At 38.2% G+C, this 15,025-nt stretch overlaps 1 protein-coding gene across 1 annotated transcript in view; it reads right to left on the reverse strand.

Annotated features, from left to right (window-relative positions):
- The window catches only part of gfra4a (GDNF family receptor alpha 4a), a 182,119-nt gene extending 174,558 nt beyond the window's left edge, over window positions 1-7,561 (reverse strand). The window contains exon 1 of the mRNA XM_028438876.1: window positions 6,976-7,561. Coding sequence (XP_028294677.1) covers window positions 6,976-7,027 — 52 coding nt within the window. The 5' untranslated portion in view covers window positions 7,028-7,561. The remainder of the gene's footprint in view (window positions 1-6,975) is intronic.
- Between the last annotated feature and the right edge of the window lie 7,464 nt (window positions 7,562-15,025).

The raw sequence follows: 15,025 nt of genomic DNA on the forward strand, positions 1-15,025 counted from the left end.
TTCAGTTTCATCCTGCACGAGCCCTCCTGAGTAGCATTACAACTGGAGTCAGATTCTCTTTATTCCGGCGAATGTTAAACTCCTCCATTTTACTCCTTTTAATAGGAGATAATTGCATCTGTTTGTTCTTTATGCATGCAGTGCTACATCTACAGGCAAGAACAAAACATAAGAGTCCAGTGAGAAAAGTAGCAAGAATTCAAAGAAACAACTAATATAACTGTCAACATGTCAAAGCAAAACAACTTTCATCTCAGATTATAGTATTTGTTCCCTGACAAACTGATAATTTATTTACCATTTGTCAGTTTTAGTCATTTGGAAATAAATGAAATGAAATATTAAACAGGGGTCACCAACCTTTCTGAAACTGTGGACTATTCAGTATCTATGAAGTAGCTCAAAGGGCTATCAGTTAGAAAAGCAGATATTAAATACTAAATGTTCACTGTATTAATTTTAATTAGAGGGTAAAATAATAAGAAAGGCTAGCAATAACTTAAAAAGGTTGGAAATGTTTACGTTTCAACATGCAACACTTTATTTCTCCTTATTTATGAAATTGTTTCATTTTCGTTGTTTATCTTCCTATTTGACTATGGCTTCTAACAAACAACTTTTAACTGATTGTATATAACATTCAACATTTGTAAAAGGTAACAATTATGTCATTTTATGAAAATCCACCTTGCGTTTTTAAAATATATATCATATTCTATACAGTATAACATACCACTGACTATACACAAAATCTGCAACACTTAAAAACAGTGGTCACAATATTTTAATGAAAATACACATTTGAAGATGTTAATTTAATACTAAAATGTTATCAAATGCAGCAGTATTTAACTCTATTACATCAGTCATATGAATTTACTTCTTGTGAGTTTGAATCCTGGCAAGTAAATCAGATTTTAGATGGAGCTCATTGACTAGAGATCCTGAGGGCACCTCACATGGTACATGCAGGCTACCACCATGTTGGTGACCCATGTATTAGGACTGCTCCATTATAGAAAAAATTATAATCACGATTGTTTTAGTGATAAGTGAAATCACGATTATTCGAACAATTATTAGTCAAACAAAATGTTACTTCTTTCTGTACAAAACAATGTAAAATGTTCTTTAAACATAAATAAAATCTTGCAAACACTAAAATCAAGCATTTCTGCAGCATTTTTCCTGCAATGTTTCAAAACCGCTAGCAACAACTTTCCTCGTGTTAGCCTGCAGGCTAGGCAAGCATTAGCTTTAGTTTTGAGAGGGGCGGGGCGGAGGCGCTAGCGTGCACGTACATTAAACAACTCAAAGTTAATATTAATAATTTGTGTTTGCCAAACATTGCTCTTTGTAGATAATTCAAAATTGTAAAACTTTGTTTTATTTTGCAAATAAAACATATGTAAAAAAAATTTAAAAAATGAATAAATAATAATCGTTTTTTCTCAATTATGTTATTTTTGTAATCATTGAGTGTAATAATCGAAATGAATTGCACAGCCTTACCCTGTACCAAAGGCTTAAAGCTGAGGTGACAGATGCCTAACAAACAAATGGCTCTTCATGCCATCCCACACAGCTCACATATACAATCATATCCTCCCTTTACTAGGTTTACTCCTCCAACCTTCTGACTATATTCTATTAAATCTCAGTGGAGTCTGTGGAACCTAAAAGCCACAGTAAAGTACACAGAGTGCAAGTAATCAAACAGTGCACAGCACTTGCTCTGGTCAGAACAGCGGTGACAATGAACATAGGAGAATATGAATTTTACATGTTTCTCTCTGTGCTGGGATTGTCTGAATAAATGCATAAAGCATGTGCTGCTAAAGCTTATAATAATATCTGTCACTATTCGAGGTTACCAAACATGAGTCTGGCAAATTATTCATTCTTCTACAAAGCGCTGTGATTCGGCTGAATAACTGCTGTCAGCAAGAGCACGAGTTTGGTCTGTTTTGCGCTAGAGGCCTTTTCAGTGTGTGTGTGTGTGTGTGTGTGTGGGTATGTAAAATTAAAACTTCATCTAAAGCTTGCATGTTCCTTATTAAAGTTGTTTCAGTGCTGGATTAAATTAGGTTTAAATCTCCTCTGCTGAAAAATGGCTGCAGGTGAGGCCAATCTGTACTTAATGAGGGAAGAAACCATTCAAGAGTCTAGGAAGGAGGAGGGGGGAGACACATGAAAGACTAACATAGGGCCTCCTTGGCTGTTCCCTACACCACATTTCCCATGCCTCCTCGGCCAGATGGGGACTCTGAGCTGTGCTTGTTTCCCTTCGATCTCGTCTGATCAAGGCAGCAGCATTTATGGTGATTCCACTTTACCTTTAGAACTTGGACTCATCAAAATTGCATACTAAGGTAGGGCCCTCTAAAATCCATTTCATTTTTTTCCAGATTCTGTTATTTTTTTTTCAAAATTCCATGTTTTCCACAATTATTTATGTTTTTAATTCAGTTTTTTTTTTAGAAATATTTATCAATATTTTTCAGAAAACGTTAGTTTTTATCTCCTGTGAGGAACCTAAATAAATAAATTGTGTTTTCCACAATTATTTATGTTTTTAATTCAGTTTTTCTTTTAGAAATATTTATCAATATTTTTCAGAAAACGTTAGTTTTTATCTCCTGTGAGGAACCTAAATAAATACTAATAAAAAAAGAAAACCATAATCAAACAAAAATTTAAGTCAAAAATAAGTAACGAGTAAGCTCCAATTAAAAGGCAGCATTAATGTCACCCAATTTCCCCTCAGGGATCAATGGTTTACTGAATCTGAGCAGGCTTATTCATTAAGATTTGATCAACTTCATTTAAATTAATATTGTTTAAACAGTGACAGCGTTTCATCCACATTCTGTTAATTTTCCACATTCAACAGTGGATTCCGTTTTCATTGGTTGATTCCGTGATCTCGTCCGCAATTTCTTTAACATGGTAATTATAGGGCTCTAGTAACAAACTACACACTCAATCACTTTACACTGTCTACTATATACTATTAGTATGATTAGGAGGGTTAGAATGATGACCGTTCCCACTAAGTATACTTCTAAGTTTCCCAAGATGCATTAAGAACCTACAACGACAAAAACCTGAAGCACATTGAGGCTAAATATCTCCATTAATCGCCACCTTTGAAAGATCTGACAACAAGTTAAGCGAGAAAGTGACTAAGTAGAATATCAACATGTGGTCATGTAATCCATAAAACTCGCGGAAACACATTTCATGCCAACAATTCGGAGATTTTCGAGGACCCAGGCCGCTTTTGTGCTACTGACGAAACTTCCGGTTAACTTCAAAACAAGAGCCCTACTTACAAAGTCATTAAGAACTAATAGAAGACAAGAAGAGATGCTTTTGTTTTAAAACGAGGCTGTTTGCCTTATGGGGCGGTTGAGTATGACGAGTGTGGCCATTGCATACTTACAAAATGTCCCAACACGGTATATATCCAGGTATTTTTTCACATACTCATTCTTTCTATCTAATGTGACCGCACTACTCATTTTGACGTCAGCCTTATGAGTGGTACATTGACGTATGAGTAAATATGTTCGTATGCAATTTTGAACACAGCCTGTTTGTTATATAGTCAAAAATGGTTATTATAGAAAAAAAGTTGTGGTTACAAGACCAGCCAGTCTAAGGGGAACCGTGAAAAAATTTCACATACAGAAAAAAGGATATCCTTTTAAATACCTATTGTGCTTATGATACTGACTATTGCCCTGCCAATTACAGGCATGGATTAAAACGTATGTTCACTACATGTAAAACAACACGAGTGCTCTGTAGAAGTAGAGGCAGGGCATTTGCTCCTTTCCTTCATATCCATCAATGAAGAATCATATGCAGATGAACCTGGTCAACTAATTACAGTAATGATTGCAAAAATGTTCACAGCAGCGTGGGCAGAGAACCATTGAAGCGTATCAGGAGTAAATATGCTAATATGTCTCATCTTAATTATTTGAGGGTTTTTTTTTGCCTGACTTTTCTCCACAAGCTAATGAAATGAAAACCTGCAGCGTGCTCGCCATGCATATACATCTGTTTCATACAAAGCCATTCCACTGGGAGAAACAGTTAATGGACTGGGATTAGAAGAAAACTGCAGGCCTGGACCATGTGAACAGTTTCAAATCTTCATTTTGATCTGAAGTATATTTAATCGAGGAGAAGATAATCTGCTCAATGGGTTTACCTAAAATCTTCAAATGTTTCTGGTGTCTGAGGGCTGCAATGTCTATCTCTTCTAATCAAAAACCAAGTGTCTTCAATCACTAATAATGTATTCCTTATTCTGATAAGATGTTAATCAGAATCCACAATTGAACATAAATCTAACCTAACTGGCCTTGTTTTCTTATCAAGCCATTGTGTGCAACTTTGTGTCGCACCGCAAAATTTAATCCTTTAAGAACAAAAGAACAATGAATGCTATACACCTTTTAAAGCAGAGGTGTAAAAACCCAAGCCTGGCTCACTAAACTGTCCAATTTACACGCCATAACAGTTTTCCAATATTGTGCCAATTTTCTCTCTTAATAGATGTAAAAGACTGCTTACAGATAAAAAAAAAAAAAAAAGAATCTGCTCAGAAGCAAAGCGCAAAGTCACAAACAGCAGAAACTTTGCTTTGTTGAGTTTTCCCATGAATCTTTTGCATCAAAACAGGGAGAAATCCTCCTTTGAGCCGAATCAACTTCTAGAATGGGACAAAAATAGATTGCGGACCTAATTTATGACACGTGTGCATCAGTCATTATGCGAAAAAGGACATTGCTACGTTTAGATACTTGTAACTCATGCAGGGGCGTAGGAACCAGGCTAACATTGGGGCACAATATCATGTTTATTCTCAAAAATATTGATGAAGCCTATTAGCTGTACTGCTGGCTACATGCTGAATATTCCTCAGTATTCATTGGTTAACGTAACTTTACTCATTGTTAAAGTGCGTAACATTTCTCCCATGTATGAGACACTTGTTAATTTGATTCAAAGATGCTCTGGTTTGTGCTGAGTTAAGGAAGTGACACTTTACTTGAAGTTTATACATAAGGCTAACGTTACACTGTCATTATCTGTCAATAGCATGAATAAGGCATCATGAAGGCTCACTAAGCGTCGTTTGGTAAATTATGACACTTTTCGCTAAATTATGACACCTTTGTAGCTTGTGGGGTTAGGTAAGGTTAGGGATCAGGTTAGGTAGGGTTAAAGTTAAAGTTAGGGTTAAGGTTACGAATAACACTTAACGACAGCCTTCATGACGCCATATTAATGCTAATGACAGGTGTCATGTCATAATGACAACGTAATGTCAGCCTCCTATACCATATGTGAGAGAGCGAGCGAGAGAGTGTTGTTTAAATGTGGAATTGTCTAAAACAGCACTTAAAATGGACAGTATCTTTGTGGTCCGGCCCACTTGAGCCTAACTAGGTCTTATGACACATGGTCTGACAACCATGTGTTAAAGCTTTAAAGAAAAATGTCCAAGATGTATAAAAATCAAAGCCAATGAAACCATGTCGCACTGAAGGTAGAAACAGACTCGGTACCTTTAACAAGGATGCTGACAAAGATCCTCAAAGGTTTACAAACAAGTGACAGGTCAACGTGATCAGGTCTGGGGTACACTGGTAGAAGACTCTGTCATGCTTCAAACACTAACAAGCTGCGCGCGCACACACAGAGACACAGACACACAAACACACACACACTTGTCTTGCTTTGATCTGCCCTGCCTCTGGGTGCTGCTTCCCTGTGTGGCTGATGGAAGTAAGAGGACACAGGGCCTTGGCTGGGAGACACATCCCCCCCACCCATGCACCCCTTCCACATCCTGCCCCCTCCTTCTCACTTGGCTGATATCTTGAGTGACAGCACAGCGTGGCGACACAAGCTTTACACATCACGACGGATGAACAGTGAGAGAGGACACTAGCTGGGGCTGCTCATCAGGAGTCCATCAGACACACACATGAACCCAGGCGTGAGTGTTTAGAACTTCAGGTGTCGTCTCAACTGTCGGGGCACTCCCAGCATGCAATGCTGCTGTCAGAGCACCTTGAGAGTGTATGTAGCAATACAAATGTATAAGCTGGAGTTGTCATCAGTACGCACGTCTCCAAAATACAAATGTCCTGCAGAGGCTGTCATCTTTTCTTATGTGCAGTGAAACCCGCTGGAAGCACAAAATCAGAGTGAAAAGGAGAAAAAGCATCCTCTGAGATTAAGTGTGTGTGCGTGTGTGCGTGTGTGCGTGTGTGTGTGTGTGTGTGTGTGTGATATCGCATTGGCTAAGATGGGGTGCAGGAAGAGTAGGGTGTGCGTGTGTTTACCTGTGTTAAATACATATGATTCATGAGGAGACAAATTAAGCTTACTGTCGCGCGCACACACGCACACGCTGTAATCCTAATTAATTTAATGTCATCACGTTGATCAGCGTTTAGCCTCATTAGGTGTGATAAACACACACACGCACACACACGATTGACACATCCTCCGTCACACACGTGCGCGCGCACAGAGTGACAACCAAATCACCTGCAAACATTTAAAAAAAAAGAAAAAAAAGTGCGCATAGATGACAGTGCCCTCAAATTCTACATGCGCGCGCACGACAACAGTTTGACTGGTGACCTAAAATACAAAATGCATGTCACGATCTGATCCCACATCCATGATCCATGTGCAGGTAATTCATTACAATTGCTTTGCTTGGTGTTTAATCCGCTGGTACAGGAACATGTGGGAGGAAAGCGTCACAACAGTGGTTCATTAAAACTACACCTCATGCATCTTCTGTGAAACGCCACACGAAGAAAATAAATCTCACCATATAACTTTGACAAAGCCAAGTGCAAAAAGGATGCGTAAAACAGACCATAGACATAAGACAGCCACATTCAGCAGGAAAAACTTCAATAACATGGTTGAACTCACCAATCAGAGCCAGCTGTAGAAAGTACAGTCCGAGGAAGTCCATCATGCCCATTAAATCAAAGGGACGCAATCCTGATGCACGAGTGTAAAAACCGTCTGTTAGATGGGATTTGGCACCCAAATCAAAGATGGAAAAGACACGAAGCTATTTCTCAACTGCTGACTGGCCACTCACAGCGGAGTCTTCGGCACTGCATGAAGGAACAGACACGGCGCGCAGCAGCAGCATTTTTCCAGTCCAACTTTGATTAGACAGCTGACAGATCAGCGCAGGATGAAGACAGTCCGATCTGCGGAGGATGAGAACAATCCGATGAGCAGAGGAGAGAAGCGCAATCCGATCAGTGCAGCAGGGTGAACACAGTCCGATCCTCAGGCGCGGGAAAGCATCTGCGTTTCGAGCATCTCCGTCCTTCTGACGCTCTCTGCGCGTCTGGAGAGCTGCGGATGGACTGCGGGCGCGCCGCGGTGCGCACGCTTCCCTGTGATCCTCCGCTCTCAGGCGGTCCGACCTAAGATGCCCTGCCCAGAACGTCTAAAAAAATCCAATCTCGGGCAAAGTTGGAATAGGGCGAGATGAATCGATAGTCTATTTCAAAGCGCCATAAAGTGGAAACAACAAACGCGTAAAAATGGTGCATAGTCTGAGCGGGAGGGAAGAACAAATCCACACCTCTCCTAAAGTAGCTCATCCACCTCCACCTTAAAGCGGAGAGACTCTGCCACTGTCTAGAAAGATGAAAAGAGTTGTTTGTTTTTTTCTTTGAGAATCGATTAAATTTTGTAAAGAAAGTTTTAAAGAATTAACAGACTAACTCATAGTGTCTGCCTCCATATGAAAACAGCAACCATCACCATAGGCTGTTTAGACTATACCTGCTCATCAATGCTGGGATGACTCCACACAGAAGAAGATTCCGTTTCCATCAATGGATTAATCAGGCATAATGAGCCGTTTAACAGCCCAGGTCTACAACGAATCAAGTTATTGAATATTAGGAGTGAATTTGGGCCTATACAATTCAACATACCAGTTGATTGATTGATTTTTTAATACAGAAAAATAAATTAAAATTCTTAAAAGATTCAGCTCAATGTAGTAGGAGAACAAAAGACATTGTTCTCTCATAGTATGAATTCTTTTTCCTTGGAAAAAGGCCAAAGACTGATAATGAAGGCCTGAAAAATGTAAGAAATAAATGAAAGATTAATGAAATATGTAGATGTTTTCAAAGGAAATGACCCATTTATAAACCTTTTCATGACTTCATTTTTTTTCCAGTTGTTATATTGTATTAGATTAAATTAAATTATGAGTTGATGTTCATTAATCACTCTTAGAATAATTGAAATGTACCTCATCAATACTTTATAATATAAGAATAAATGAAAGCACCAATTACATACAGTTGTACTCAAAAGTTTACAGACTGTAGCATTATTTGAAAGTTGTGTATATTTATATTTCTAAAGGAATGCCCCTATACTACCTTTTCCACTATAAGTACTCACATTTTTGTATACTTCGCTATTCACATGATGCAAACACAACCAATATAATTATAAAGAAAATAAAGATTTGGTCATAACAAACGCATGTATTTTCAAAGATGCCGCTCTTACTTTTTCACCAATAAACGGCCCAACTATTGGACAAAATGCTATTGGTTGAGGCTATAATTACACACCTGGTATCAGATCATTATTTAAAAGTACAAGTACACCTAGATGGACATGATCCCTAATGTTCAAATTCAGTCAAAATCATCACAGATTCTTAAGAACGAATAACTCAATTGAGTTTGTTTTAATAATTGGTAAATTTTTAAGAAAATTTGAACACTGTAATCTGTCTCAAAAAAGATGTTGTGCTTCTCTTATCCTTAAAATTATTGTTCATCCAATAAAATAATGTTATAAGAATGCTGTAAACATTCAATGGGCCTGCATATGTCCCCTGTGGGTTCATTGCAGCATACAGCATTCTCACACATTTTCTCTACAAATACAATTTGTCTAGTTTAGATGTGCTTTTTTCCCCCTTACAATCTCTGTGCTGGGAGGTCATCTGCCTCCTACAAACTATAGGAGAATTTTTAGCTTTTTCTCAGTTTCTAAGGGTTATTTACACCTGAGCTTTGTTTTTGCAGTATGTAAAAAGAGTTGACACCCTTTTAAATGTGGGATGGATCATTCTCGTTTTTTAAAAGCACATACTGTTCAAACTTTAGACAACAAACTTCCCTATTGGACTTTTTTTTATGCATATGAAGAGAGAGTGAGCAGTGTGTTCCTCTCCATCCTCTCACTAAAGCAATGAGGAAAACTCCTTCAGGAGAAGATTTATTCTCTGCATTGTTTGCGTGGCTTTTTTTTCCATGTACCTTTTTAGTGTATTTCTCAACTTTCATCACATTTGCAGAAAATTTGATTTATGCTGAAGGTCTCCCACAACATAAGCAAAATACATTACCGGTTTCAAGTGCAGCTGTTTCACAGTGAAGTTACAGCAGCGGGAGACTCCTGCAGCCTGGAACAATCCGATTTGGTATTTGGATTGTTTTCTGCACTCATCTTTTCGACCTGCATTCATCATATTTTCACATTTACACAAAGATAAACTCAGACTGTCATACACGTTGACAACCTGTTTGGGCTCAAGGGATAATTCAATGTCCCTGAAAAAAACTAAAGGGTAAGAAGAGGGGTGTGGCAAAAGGGCAGATGTGTATACGTATATACTGAGTTTATTCACAGATAGATGAGAAATTGTAAACAATTGTGTCGGTTTCCCCTGGGTGCTACAGTTATACCGCCATCCAAAAACATTGAATCAATAGTACTGGAAATGAGTATATATATTGATAAAAGGCCTGGTATTTCCAACACAGTCTATATTTGAATAGCCTATGCAGATTACTGCTTCACTAAATATGTAGATTATAAAAGTGTGATGATACACTTAGTTCATTATAGGATACAATAGACGATAATGGGCTGGCAATAAATGACCATGCTTTTATTTGACTTTAACTCTGGACATACTTACACCTGGTATGTCCTTTTAATAATAATAATCCATTGGATTTTATATCGTGCTTCATCATAGATGGTCAAGGCGCTTTACAGAATTAAGGCATTATTCTTTTACTCCAATCTTAGTGGTGGTAAGCTACTATTGTAGCCACAGCTGCCCTGGGGCAGACTGATGGAAGCGAGGCTGCCATAGTGCGCCATCGGCCCCTCCGACCACCACCAACACTCACTCACACTCTACATTCATACTAGGCAATGTGGGTAAAGTGTCTTGCCCAAGGACACAATGAGGCCAAGACCTGCTTAGCTTCCGAGATCTAACAAGATCTTTTTACCTTACCCTGCTTTTAGTTGTGCTGCAAAGAAGAAGTCAGCATCCAGTGTGAACATTTTTAAATCAAAGTTAAAGGCACTCTTTTTCTCTACTGCATATGATTGAGAGGGAGATTTTTGGCCATGTTGTTGTTGATGTAGTGTGTTTGTTGATGATTTTAAAAGTTTTTACTGATGATTTTAAATGTTTTTGCTGATGATTTTTAAGCTGTTGAATGTTTCCTGTTCCACTTTTTGATCATGTAAAGCACATTGGGTTGCGGCAACAAAGAAATTACCAAATGACGGGAAGAGATTCGTCGCCTTTCTAAGAGCTAAAAAAGAAAGATGAATTACTCACCAAGTATACGGACACAACTGTGCAACAGTCAGTAGGGCCGTCATCCTTCCTCCATAGTACTCCATGCAACAACACAGTTCTCTGGGAAAATCCGGGTCCAGGACTGTCCTGTTCCACACCACGCCTGCCATCGTGGGCAGAAGTTGTCATCTGTGGATGTAGACAACAGAATAACATGGAAAATGGTCGACCTCCTCCGCTCACTCTCCACAATACGGACCATGAACGAGTCTAACCTTCTCTTTAACATTCTAAAGGCATGTGGGAAATCAATATTTATTTCTGGTCCTCTCCCTACATTAAATAGGGGTATAGAACAATTTAGCTGCTTATTACAGCAGCACAACTTCTTACAATCCTGATTTAAACTCCATAATTTCACATTTATTGTGAAAATTACTGATCACTCTAATTTGCATGGAGCACAAATGCTAAAATTAAGTCTGTGATTCATAACACCACACACGCATGAGCAGCTGAGAATAAACCAGCAGTTAAAACAAACACTTGCATAGATGAGACTTATCTCAAAGTACAGAGCCCTTGTACCCCATAAACACTGTGCTGAGCAGTACAGAGCAACATGCAATACAAACTAAAGCCCACAAAAGACGAGTTAACCATCAAAATTAAAGCTACAAACATAACAAAACAATGAAAACATTAAATCTGGACAATTAAATATCAAAACACTTGTTAAAATCTCACTTAGTGAGTGATCTTATAACTGAACATCATTTAGGTGTATTATGCTTTACTGAGACTCAAAAATGAAGATTGTGTTGCTCTTAATGAAGCCAGACCTCCCAGTTATGATAATCACCATACCCCCATGAGAGTGATCAGGGAAGGGGAGTGGCAGCAGTTTTTCACTCTAGCTCATCAGTTACCCCCAAAACCAAACTTAACCACAATTCATTTGAAAGCCTCTCTCTTGAAATTTGTAAACCCAAAAACAAGATAGAAAAACCCACTTTACTGGTTATAGTTTACCGTCCTCCTGGTCCATGTTCGAAGTTTCTTTCTGAATTCTCTGACTTTCTCACTGATCTGGTGCTGAGCACTGATAAAGTTATCATAGTAGTTGACTTTAACATTCATGTTGATGATAAAAATAACAGCCTAAATAAATTATTTACCTCACGATTAGATTCAACCGGCTTTACACAAAATGTAAACAAACCAACTTATTATCCTAATCATGCCCTGGACCTTGTTCTAACATATGGTTTTGATATCGATCACCCGACATTATATCCTCAAAATCCTATTTTTTCAGATGACTTCCTGAAATCCTTTGAATTTAGAATACCAGCCTGCTTAAACTCCGAGAAAAGAGCACACTATAGTAGATCACCGTCTGAAAAAGCTGTAGCTAGATTTAAAGATTTAGCTCCATCATTGCTTACCTCTGATCCATAAGATATCTCAGAGAGTAGCCATCAAATGTCCTACGACAGAGAAAACAGATTATCTTAACAGTGCAATGTTGTCACTGCACACAACTCCGGATGCTGTTGCCCCCTTAAAAAGAAGACAATATGTCATAGAAAAAGTAGTCCCCTGGTATAAATCTGAATTGAGTATTCTAAAACAGGCATTGCAAAAAAATTGAAAGTGAATTTCCTCAAACATGGTAGAAGTTCATACTGCTAATGTCCCTTTTGTCTCCAAAATTTTTGAAAAAGTCATTGCAGGTCAACTGTGTGATTACCTAAATGCTTGTTCATGTGGATCTTGTTCTGTTCTTTCTTTCTTACTATGGACTTGAGATTTATTTAAGCACACCAAGATGACTTTGTTTTAATTTGCACTACATAAATAAAGTTGAGTTTAGCCTTTAAGTAGATTACAATTTGTCTTTCCTACATTTATTTATTAGCAAATTATTTATAAAATTAATGACTGTTAAGCCTGATACATGGTTCTGCGTAAAATCTACCGCCGGAGACGCACGTTGGCATAGTTCCCCTCCCCCATAACCTTACATGCACCTCCCAAAAATTCTGACTACTCGTCAAGGCAATGCCTTAAACAGTTGTTTCAACATTTATTTTTTAGACATTACACAATTGCAGGAGCTGAAAGTGATAAAGGGTTCACATAGAGCACTAAAAAAATGTTACACTGCATTTTATTTTTAGAGCTAATCATGTACAAAAAATTGTGCTTTTATGCTTTTTAGGTTAGTTTCCAAGCTCTCAGTGTTCCGATTTTCAAACCTCAAAGCAGAGAATAAATAGTTACAAAATCCTACATTACAAACTTATGATCATAATATCTAGGACTACAGTTAGAGATACATAACTCATTGACATATATTCCACTATACATTCATCTGTCAAAACACATGTATACACATCTTTTAAAAAAATAATAAAATAAATTATTTTAACACGTATGCTTTGAGAAGATACATTGTATTTATCTATAGCATGCGCACTGTGCTGTGATCAAAAGTGTCAGCCTTTTAAATAGTTTCTGAATATTTTTTGTTGTGCTTTAAATGCCATTTGCCTTATTTGAAAAACTACACTTTCTGCCATTGTGAGTGATTTTGATTCAGGGAAAAGTGGCTCGGTGTGGTCCAAATATCCTGTATTAAGAACATAACATATTGCTAATTTTTTAAGTTAAACTAGTTCTTGTAATCGTGCTGTCTCCACTCGCCACGCTGCACTGACCCTGAACTGTCTGTGTCCACAAAATTTGGTTGGATGTACAGTACCTGCTTCCTGGGGTGCTGGTCTCATCTGTGTAGGTGAAGTAGCTGTGTAGGATCACAGACTTTTACTATATCTATTGGTATCCCAAGAACTCTCCACCGCGCAGCCATGATGCCAAACAAGTTCTCTATCACCCGTCTGGCCCTGGAATGGTGGTAGTTGTAGACATGTTTGTAACATGCTCAGGACGACTCCTGTTTAGGAAAGCACATTATGAGATGAGAGGTCCTTTATTCGTCCCACAAGGGGAAACTTGCACAGTTTCAGAAGCAGAAAAACAGGAATATATATACAGTTGTCCCTCACTATAACACAGTTCACCTTTCACGGCCTCTGTGTTTTGCAGATTTTATTTACAGTGCAATTTTGCATGCATTTTTTTTCAGCGTGTGAACGTGCATTGTGTTCTGCATCCTGATTGGCTAATACTGCGTTCACACCAAATGCGTCTTCTGCAACACCGGATGCATCTGCCGCACAAAATGTTCTGCATGTGTCGCAGGATCAAAAAATGTCCCCATTTGCTTCATATTCACGTTTGAAGCGAAGCACCGTCCACCAGCAACACATCCAACTTGGTGAGTTTCACTGCCTGCTGAAGCGAGGAGCTGCACTCCTTTCTCTCCTCTCACAAACATAAACCACCAGTGAAAAATGCTGGTGTGATTAGCAGCTAATGCTATCCTAGCTCAGTGCCGACTTTCAAAGATGAAAACTACAGAGATAACTTTTACCTGCTACTACCACCTCCTCGCTAATTCTCCTCTACACCAAATCCTTCCTAGTTAGGTCCCAGTTATAAAGGCCGTGTCATACAGCTCCAGGTGGTCACACACAGCTTCTACTCCATGGTTGAATGGGTGAACAGACCGGCGTCCATGTTGACAGCCTGACGTCATTGTCGACAAAGATTTTGAATGCGTTTGGCATCAATGTCTGATCGCTCACAGTGTGCAGTAAGTTTGAAAACAGGTTTTTGTTTTAAAAATTACGAAGGTTTGAACTTTGAGAGTGTTTAAACAAGAGAGACGTGAGAAAATGTTAATGCCTAAGAAAAGTGTATGACGTGTGGTGAGGGGTTTTACAGCCTTAAAACATGTATGATTGTAAAAAATAAAGCTGACTACTTTGCAGATTTCGCCTATTGCGGGTTATTTTTAGAACGTAACCCCCGCGATAAACGAGGGACTACTGTATACATGGGCATGTACACAGTAGAGTGAAAAACATGCTGCAAGAAAGGAAATGGCACAAAAACAAAAAATATACGCATACAAATCTATGAAAACTAATGAAACTATAAAAAAACAGAATGTATACATATACACACTAAACTAGTTGACTAATGTCCATATGAATGTACCACAGATCTTACAGACAATTGTGAAGCCATATGACAAATTACATCCCATGTTACAATACCAGTTTAACATAACATGAGCAAAAGCATCTTCTTACAAGATATTTTTTTACCATAGCACAACCTGAAAATGTGGTGTAACATGGAACTGATGCTTTCATGTGGTAATATGTCAAAGATAGCTATATCTCCTTTGAGTGTTAAAGTGTGACATTTATCCTATTGGTAATTTGTCATGTTGCAGTATGATAAACA

Source organism: Gouania willdenowi, chromosome 22, assembly GCF_900634775.1.
Source record: "Gouania willdenowi chromosome 22, fGouWil2.1, whole genome shotgun sequence".
Lineage (NCBI taxonomy): Eukaryota > Metazoa > Chordata > Actinopteri > Blenniiformes > Gobiesocidae > Gouania > Gouania willdenowi.